This window comes from Carlito syrichta, unplaced genomic scaffold, assembly GCF_000164805.1.
Source record: "Carlito syrichta isolate Samal-C Ts95f unplaced genomic scaffold, Tarsius_syrichta-2.0.1 Scaffold143178, whole genome shotgun sequence".
Classification (NCBI taxonomy): domain Eukaryota; kingdom Metazoa; phylum Chordata; class Mammalia; order Primates; family Tarsiidae; genus Carlito; species Carlito syrichta.
Genome location: NW_007087274.1, coordinates 19,318 through 29,571, shown reverse-complemented (window position 1 = coordinate 29,571; position 10,254 = coordinate 19,318). Strand labels below are relative to the sequence as shown.

General features: G+C 39.8%; 1 protein-coding gene across 1 annotated transcript in view; it reads right to left on the bottom strand.

The window, feature by feature from the left end:
• Positions 1–408: 408 nt before the first annotated feature.
• ZMYM1 (zinc finger MYM-type containing 1) overlaps positions 409–10,254 on the bottom strand; it is a 26,207-nt gene continuing 16,361 nt past the window's right edge. The window contains 4 exon segments of the mRNA XM_008050187.2: positions 409–2,895; positions 3,460–3,497; positions 3,667–3,750; positions 8,212–8,365. Coding sequence (XP_008048378.1) covers positions 592–2,895; positions 3,460–3,497; positions 3,667–3,750; positions 8,212–8,365 — 2,580 coding nt within the window. The 3' untranslated portion in view covers positions 409–591.

Below are 10,254 nucleotides of genomic sequence, written 5' to 3'. Positions count from 1 at the left end.
AATCAGGAAACTCTTTATGTACTCAAATGGGACAATCTCAAAAATAACATGTTATGTGGAAAGGACAAGCTGAAGAATAGCATGCATTGCATAGTAACACTTATGAAAAATACTGGGCATGGTGGCTCATGCCACTTTGGGAGGCAGAGATTAATGGATTGCCTGAGTCCATGGGTTTGAGACCAGCCTGGGCAACATGGTGAGACCTCATCTCTACAATTAAAAAAAAAAAAAAAATTAGCCAGGCATGGTAGTGCGTGTTTGTAGCTCCTGCTACTTGGAAGGCTGAGGTGGAAGGGATTGCCTGAGTCCAGCAGGTTGAGGTTGCAGTGACCGTGAGCTTGCCACTGCACTCCAGCCTGGGCAACAGAGTGACTCCAACTCAAAAAAAAAAAAAAAAAAATCTCTAGAAAGATATTTAAGAAAAGATGACACTCCAGGGAGGAGGAACTGAATTCTCAAGAAGGAAAGAAGAGTTTTCACTGTGTATCATTCTATGTCTTTTGAATTTTGAACCATAAGTTTGAAATAAAAACTAGCAACAGAAATACAAGATTTTTTAAGGTAAATTCAAATTAGCAAGTATTAGATTTATTTCATCTGACTGATAAACTTTTCCATAATTCCACTGAGTCTTTCAGGCTCCATTAGTTTATTTACCAATTCCTGCTCAACAGCCATTAGGGCCAGGCCACTAAGCTTCTCTTGTCCCAATGAATGACATAAAAATGTTTTAAGTTGAGGCAGTGTAGAATATGAGTTCTCAGCACTTGAAGTAACTGGCCAAGACAAAGCAATATATAATAGCTCTGAGATGCAAGGAATATTATTGTGAAGACCATGCTGAATAAACAAATAGCCAAGACTGATGAAGTTGATGCAATCATTATCTATGACAAAGTTAAGTTTTGCATAATGCCGATAAAATCTAAGTTCTGGGATAATGTCCCCATCAAGTTTATAAAATTCCTGAACATGTCTGGCTATTGTTTCATTTAATGGTTCATTCCATTTAAATAACAGTTCTGAAATTTGCTTTATTTTACAATAATCAAACTCTGAAAAGCATAATTTTAAATTTTGTAATACAGTATCCAACCCTTGGTAATAAATATTAATTTTATATTGTTCTTCTGTTGAAGTAGGAAAAAAAATATTATCTGAATTCCCGAGATCTGTTGTTTTCTGAGTTTTTCTTCTTTTCTGAAGAGAAGGCTTTTCAACTTCAAAACCTTTACAGGTTATTTTTTGACATATTTTCTCTGCTCCATCCCAGATAGTTTTGAAATATACATCACTCCTTTCAGATGATAAACATTCCAAAATTGCTTCTATTTTTGAAGACAAAGAAAAAATGTCTATGGTATTATTTTGAAGCTCTTTGGAAAGAATTTCTGTAACACTTAGCACTCGATAAAGAAGTTTCAAACAAAAGACAAATTCAAATTTAGAAACCAATGTCAGCAAATCACTCAGTTTATCAGCCAAACTTGTGTTTGTAGAATGGCTTGATAAAACTTGCAATGTTTCAATAATCTCTGGAAGACCATCAATCACAGACAGTAACATATGATCATGGACTGTCCAACATGATTGTGATGTATGTTTTTTGCATGTTTTGTTTTGACTTATCTTACAAATGTTTTGAAAATTGGCCAACATTTCCCCAGACATATGAATAGTGTTGAACAAAGAACTGAGAGTGTTTAGAGTACTTCGAAGTTCTTTTACTTCTTTACAAAACCTAATTACTGCTAAATCCAAGAAGTGTGCATAACAATGTATGTATAAAGCTCGTGGTTCTTCCTTCTTGAATTCTGCTGCAATTTTATTAAATTTTATCCTCAAATCAGTGGTACTATCATAGGCCTGGCCACGTATTTTATTCAAATCAACTCCAATTTGCTGGAGATAAGTTTTGATAGTCCTATGTAAGTGGGGCCCAGTCATCTCTTCAATATCAACAAAACCCAAGAATCTTTCTTTAATTAAGATAGCCTTTGATAATTTTTGTGGGTATCTTACACAAACTGAAAGCTGTTCTTTTGTGGCAGTATCAGTTATCTCATCACATATTATTGAAAAAGCTGAAGAGTCATTGATCTCATTCACAATATCCTGCAACATTTCAGTCTTTATTATTTCAATAATATCACTTTGAATTTGTGTACTATTATAGAAGTCAACTTGTGAATTCATAAGTCGAAATATTTCTTCTCCTTTATCTTTTGCTCTGATTTCTAACAATTCTAAAAAATTGCCTTTATTCACAGATGAAATAGACTGGTCATTTCCTCTTAAAGGTAAACATTGCTTTCCAAGAAATAAAATATTTTCAATTATAAGCTTTAGGTACTTTTTATTTCCCTCAATCTGTTTTGAATTAATAGATAAATTATCACTGACAGCTCCATCACAAAACTGGTATTCTCTCCAAAATTGCAATGACTTCAAATGCATTTCACTGTTTTCATGCTTCCTGAATTTTTCCAGAGTTTCTTCCCAATTACAAGTTTCGTGGGTTGCAAACGATTCTTTTCTATAGCTAAAATTTTTCTGGCAGAACAACTGGCATGAATAACAGAATGTCACATCTTTTTTAATACTGTTTTCCAAAAACTGATAATTTGCACACCAAGATTTTTGGATATTTCGTGATTTACCTTTAACTTTTTGTATTTTGGATATAAATTTTGGGTGACACAGTCCATCACTTATTTTCATAGATGTCATATTGTATGCAGAATCTTGGTTTGATACTTTATCTTTTTGTACTTCTATACTGGAACCAACTATATCCTGACTGAGTATTGATGCAGATGGCGAAAGACTTGGTTCTTCCATATTGCTACTGTTAACACTACTATTTGATTCACTGGCTGAATTCTTAGAAATCTTCAGGAGAAAATGATAAAACAGCACTTGTTTTAATAGTTTTCAAATAACCAATTAAAATATCAAAACACACCTACAGTACTGTATTCTAATAACACAGTAAAATAAACGGTTGAGTTACAGTGTGAGCTCCACTAGGGGGAAACATTAACAATTATTTGTAAGTTATTTATTTACAATCTAGATTCAGCATTAAATCTTTAAAGTAGGCTGGGCATGGTGGCTCACACCTGTAATCCCAGCCTGTTGGGAGGCTGAGATGGGAGGACTGTTTAAGCCCAGAAGTTCGAGACCAGTCTGCACAACATAGCAAGACCCTGTCTCTGCTTTATGACCAATAAATAAATAAATAAATAATCTTCAAATGACCCTTTGGCATATAATTGTAATAAAAAATTTTTATCACTCAGATGACTAGAATTATTTGACATTTTCAAAAAAAGAACCCAGAGGAAAAAATATGACAATACTTCTGTTTAAACAATCTAACTATATACAATTACTGTGCATATTAAAAATGTGTTGACAAAAGATAGTAATAAATTAAAATAAAATAAAACTTACATTCATAATGACATTTGCTGTTACTGAAGAAACTGTACCTGTTAAAATAAGAGCATAAACTCAAGATCTCATACTGTAATCTACAAGTAGTATCATAAACTGTAATTGCTTATTTCATATCAGGAAATGAAAATAAAATTTAGCATATAGATTTATCAAAGACGACCAAACAGTGTTTATGCCAAATATTTTAACATCAACTTTTACCTTGTAAGACATCGGTGTTCACCATGGGCAGGGCAACATGACTGTCTGCCAATGACACTATGTTGCTTATAACTGGAGTCATATCTTTCTTTGGAGAAAGGAGCTCTGCTGAAGTATCATGCACCATGGAAACATTTTCTGATGAAAACAAAAAGATTTCTTATAAACTAGGCAAAATCAGTCAGAAAGCATCATTTAATCAGACAAGTGTTTCAAGAAACTACGCAAGTATCTCAGAGTACAAGGTATTTATGGGTACTGAAGGAATTTTTATTAAAACACTAAACTGAAAATTTATACTTCCTCAATATTTCATATCTTTTACCTTTGCATATAGCTTCCCAGTCCTTTTACAGTATTTGCTTGAAAATGAGCAAAAAACTTTACTGAGAAATTAACCATGAAGAACAGAGACTCTATAGAAAAGAGACTCTATAGAATTTCCTAATGGGTAATAACTCTTCCAGAATTTATAAAACTCAACATCAATGGATCTAGGTTGGTGTCCAAGCTAATATTGCAGATTTCTGTAATAAGCCAGTTTGCATGATTTACAAACTCCAGAGATATCAGTCACTCTACAGTCTGTGTAAATAGCACCACTAGTCCTATATGAGGCTCTTTGATGAAATACTTAGTTGCCCTGATCGTTTGGGCTTTTCTATTAGTAAACTTTATAGCATTTATGACTATCTATACTTCATGTAAAGAATGTAACTTAAAAACCTTGCTTTTATAGAGCTGGGCTAAGTACAACGTTCTATATTCTAACAGAACCTTTCTTATAAATATAGTATACTGATTTTTTTTTTTAGTTAAACTCTCACTCTGTTCCCAGGCTGGAGTGCAGTGGCATGATCATGGCTCACTGCAGCCTTGCCCTCCTGGCCTCAGGCAATCTTCCTACCTCAGTCTCCCAAGTGGCTGGGACTATAGGTTCGTGCCACCATGCCTAGCTAGTTTTTTTTTTTTTTGAGTTGGAGTCTTACTCTGTCACCCAGACTGGGGTGCAGTGGCCACTCCCGGCCACTGCAGCCTAGACCTGCTGGGCCCCGGCGATCCTTTCGTCTCAGCCTTCCAAGTAGCTGGAACTACAGGCATGCGCTACCATGCCCGGCTAATTTTTGATTTATTGTAGAGATGAAGTCTCGCCAAGTTGCCCAGGCGGGTCTTGAACCCGCGGGCTCAGGCAATCCACTCACCTCAGCCTCCCAAAGGTGCAGGATTACAGGCTGAGTCACCAAGCCCGGGGCCTAGCTAGGTTTTAAAATTTTTGTAGAGATGAGGTCTCACTATGTTGCCCAGGCTGGTCTCAAGCTCCTGGCTCAAGCAATTCTCTCGCCTCAGCTCCCAAAGTGCTGGGATTATAGGTGTGGTCCACCATGCTGGACTCAATATATTGAATAAACTTAATACTAAGTGCTTCCTATGTGCTAATCCTGTAGGAGGTACTCAATACACAGGGGACCCCTGAAAAACCGAAATTATCTTTTGCAAGGCAGGCCCCTTGTAGTACACTCAGAATTTGTTCCTCATGATCAAAAGGTGAACCAAAGTTTTTATCTGGAAGTTTTGAGAAGGCTGAATCACGATTTGCAGAAGAAACATCTGGAGTTATGGCATTTGCCACAGGTCACTGTTTCTTACACCACGACAACAAACCTGTCCATACCATGCTGAGTGTCCAGCAGTATTTGACCAAAAATGTCATGATTCCATGCCTTACCCTCTCTAGTCACTCAATCTTGGCCCTGAATGAACTTTTTTTGTTTCCCCAGATAAAAAAAGAGGTTAAACAAAAATCAGCAGAAGCACCAAAAGGCATGAAAATTGATCAAGTTCAAGAATTGTTTTTTGTGTTTGACTTGGAGTCTCACTGTCACCTAGGCTGGAGTGCAGTGGCACCCTTATGGCAACCGCAGACTTGACCTGCTGGGGTCAGACAATCCTTCTGCTTCAGCCTTCCCAGTAGCTCGAACTACAGGCTTGCACCACCACACCTGGCTAATTTTTTGATTTATTGTAGAGATGAGGTCTCACCAAGTTGTCTGGACTGGTCTCGAACCTGTGGGCTCAGGCAATCCTCTTGCCTCGGCCTCCCAAAGTGCTGAGATTACAGGCTTGAGCTGCTGAGTCCGGACTTGTTTTTGTTTTTTTAAAAGTAAGAGTACGACTCTGTCGCCAAGGCTGCAGTGCAATAGCAAGGTCATGGCTACCACAGCCTCAACCTGTTAGGCTCAGGCGATCCTTCCACTTCAGCTTTCCAATAGCTTTCCACAGGCTCAAGCCACCATGCCTCAAATTCCTGGGCTCAAACAATTCTCTTGCCTCTGCCTCCCCAAAGTGCTGAGATTATAGGTATAAGCCACTGCGCCCAGCCTCCAAAAGTGTTTTGAGCAGTGAAAAGTGTTTCAATAGGTGTATTGCATCACAGAGAGTCCTTTAAGGTGACTTAAGTTTCAACATGTAAGAATAAATACACGCCGGGCTCGGTGGCTCAGCCTATAACCCCACGCCTTTGGGAGGCTGAGGTGAGTGGATTGCCTGAGCCCACAGGTTCGAGACTCGCCTGGGCAGCGAGACCTCATCTCTACAATAAATCAAAAAATCAGCTGGGCATGGTAGCGCATGCCTGTAATTCCAGCTACTTGGAAGGCTGAGGCGGAAGGATCGCTGGAGCCCAGCAGGCCGAGGCTGCGGTGGTCGGGAGCAGCCACTGCACTCCAGTCTGGGTGACAGAGTGAGACTCCAACTCAAAAAAAAAAAGAATAAATACACAATTTAAAAATAAATTCCGGTTTTTTGGAGGTCTCCCTTGAATATATTAATGCAAATAAATTAAAGCAAAGTGTAACCTTCTTCAATCTTTATAAAAAAATATTTTTCTATTTTTTTTTTTTTTTTGAGTCCAAGTCTCACTCTGTCGCCCAGACTGAAGTGCAGTGGCACATACTCACGGCCACTGCAACCTCAACCTGCTGGGTTCAGGCAATGCTTCTGCCTCAGTCATCCAAGTAGCTGGAACTACAGGCATAAGGCACCATGCCCGGATAATTTTTTTTGTTTTTTTTGATTTACTATAGAGATGAGGTCTCGCCAAGTTGCCCAGGCTGGTCTCCAACCTGTGAGTTCAGACAATCCTCTTACCTGAGCCTCCCAAAGTGCTGGGATTACAGGTTTGAGCCGCCACACCCAGCCTAAAAAATATTTTTCTTTTTTAATAGAGGTAAGGTCTCACTATGTTGCCTAGGTTGATCTGGAATTCCTAGGTTTGAGCGATCCTCTAGTCTCAGCCTCCAAAGGTATGAGGTCAACAGGCGTGAGCCACTGCACCAACCTTCTTCCTTTTTTTTTTTTTTAAATTTAATTTTAAAATTGTGGGGTACAATTCAGGGTCAGGCACACAAATATTCATTGTGCAACCTGGGTGATTGTTCTTGTAGGCGCTGTTTACGTCTCTGCTCTGCATCAGATAAAATACAATCCAAGAATTTTAGTAGAGGAGGAACTTAATTACCCTTAGGTTAAAATGTAAAAAGCAAAATATAACAAGAGTCTTCCTATGGGGATTGTTCTGGGGGAATACAGTAGATGCTAGGTGATTAATTAGGAGGCAAAAAATAAAGATGGCCTGAACCAAGGGGGGAAATGGTGCACGTTAAAAGTGGTCCATTTCGGCCAGCCACGGTGGCTCAAACTTGTAATCTCACCACCTTGTGAGGCCAAGATGAGAAAATTGTGTGAGCCCATGGGTTCGAGACCAGCCCAGGCAACTTGGCGAGACCTCATCTCTACAATAAATAAAAAAAATCAGCCATGTGGTAGCACATGCCTGTAGTTCCAGCCACCCGGAAGGCTAAGTTGGAAGGATCATGGGAGCCTAGCAGGTCGATTCTGGGGTGGCCACCGGTGTGTCACTGCACTCCAACCTTCCTTAAGGCAATCACATGCTTCCTCAGTAGTAGGCTTCCATTACCACACTGAAGATTAGATTTTTTTTCTGGAATTTCCCAAACACAGGTTACAAACTTTAAGGGTCAGGAGTTCAAGGTTGCAGTCAGATATAATCATTTCACCATACTCTAGCCTAGGCAACTGAGTGAGATCTAGTCATGTAATCACTAGAGAACTCAAATTTGAACACATTCCCTAGCACTGTGATTCTCTGCACATTCTCTGAACAGGTGCTGGTTTAGCATCAGGCGAGCAGTTCTTTTTTTTTTTTTTAAAAAGGGTCTTATTCTGTCAACCAGGCAGGATTACAGTGGCATGATCATAGGTCCTGTAGCCTCAATTTCCTGGGCTCAAGTGATTCTCCTGCTTTAGCCTCCCAAGTAGCTAGAACCAGAGGAACACGCCACCATGCTGAGTAATTTTTTTAAAAAACCTCTTTTTAGAGACAGAGTCTTACTATGCTGCCCAGGATAGACTCCTGGGTGGGCCTCAATCTCCCAAAGTGCTGGCATTATAGGTGTGAGATACTGTGCCTGGCTGCAATATTCTTCAATAGTTACTAAAACCTTGCAACTGCTAAACAAACATTACCTGTAGAAGATTCCATCTTAGCTTTATTATATGCAGAAAAACAATTAATAGAGCAGAAAAGCTCCATCTTCCCCAAGTCATTGGTAGTCTCAATTATTTCATCTGAGGTCTTCAATGATTTGCAAGGAACAGATGCAAGTGATCTGGCTGGTTTCTGTTTAGAGATTAAAGTAATATTCATTTTCCTGATATATGAGATATATTGTTAACAAAAGTATACCCACTACCACTGCTTTGAGTTGAAATATTAAAAAAGGATGACAAAGAAGCCAATTTTTTTTTTTCTTTTTGAGTTGGAGTCTCACTCTGTCGCCCAGACTGGAGTGTAGTGGCCGTTCCCGGCCACCGCAGCCTCGCCTGCTGGGCTCCGGCGATCCTTCCGCTTCAGCCTTCCAAGTAGCCGGAGCTACAGGCACGCGCTACCACGCCTGGCTCATTTTTTTTCTTTTTTATTTATTGTAGAGATGAGGTCTCGCCTGCCCAGGCGGGTCTCGAACCCGCGGGCTCAGGCAATCCACTCACCTCAGTCTCCCAAAGGCGCGGGATTACAGGCTGAGCCACCGAGCCCGGCTGAAGCCAATTTTTACACAGGAAAAAAAGACACCATAGACTACAATAACTAAAATGAAAGATATTGGAAATCTATTTGAGAAGCATTTTTATTATTTGTCAGATATATTTTAAAGCAGTAATAATAATACCAATGCAAACAATGAACAAAGTAGTCACAGAAGATGTTCATCATCCAGGCAAAGCTTCTGGATAAACAAAGGCCGTACATAAGTATATATCTTTCCCAGTGCTACCTTGGGCATCAACTGGAAAAACTTCTACTGATGCTAAAGAGGATCCAACGTGGAGTACTCAACACACATTATAAGATATTGTGGGAATCACATTTTTTCTAGGCTAAGTTCATGGTAAAAGTATAAGCATTTTGTAAGACAGCAGCATATGAACAGCAGAAGTATAGAGTATAGTGAGTTCAGTAAGCAGTAAATGTGTAGAAGAGAAGACTACAAACGGTGAAGTTCACCACTATTACTTCTAGTGAAACAGAAACCATTATTCTGGACTAACAATGCATCACCACTGGCAATAATGTAATAAAACTCTTGGGAACACATGGTGTCAAGATAAATAAAAACATACATATTTTCCATTAAAAAATAAAATACTGGTAAAGGAACAAGAAAACAAAAAGCAGAGGATAAATTGGAAAATTTATATATTTTTTCCTTTATTAGTATGAATAATTGTTATATTTTGGGAACCCTTTAACAATTCACCAATATTAATCATTAAGTAACAGTGGTATAATTTAAAATTAAGTTAATTTGTCTTTCATGAAGGAAAACTGACACTTAATATAGTCTATTAAGAAGATATGGCCAGGCTGGGCGAGGTGGCTCATGCCTGTCACCCCGGCTGGAGTGCAGTGGCACGTTCATGGCCACCGCAGCCTCGACCTGCTGGGGTCAGGTGACCCTTCAGCCTTCCGAGTAACTGGAACCACAGGTACGTGCTACCACACCCAGCTAATTTTATGATTTACTGTAGAGACAAGGTCTCGCCATGTTGCTCGGGCTTGTCTCGAACCCCCTGATTTCAGGCAATTCTCTAGACTCCGCCTCCCAAAGTGCCAGGATTACAGGCGTTAGTAATAACTTGGCTATTTTCTGATTTCTTGTAGAGATGAAGTGTCACTATATTGCCCAGGCTGGTATTGAACTCCTGGCCTCAAGTGATCCTCCTGCCTAGGCCTCCCAAAGTGCTGGGATTAGATATGAGCCACAGCCGGGCTCGGTGGCCCAGCCTGTAATCCCGCGCCTTTGGGAGGCTGAGGTGAGTGGATTGCCTGAGCCCGCAGGTTCGAGACCTGCCTGGGCAGGCAAGACCTCATCTCTACAATAAATCAAAAAATTAGCCGGGCATGGTAGCGCATGCCTGTAATTCCGGCTACTGGGAAGGCTGAGGCAGAAGGATCGCCGGAGCCCAGCAGGTCGAGGCTGCGGTGGCCGGGAGCAGCCACTGCACTCCAGT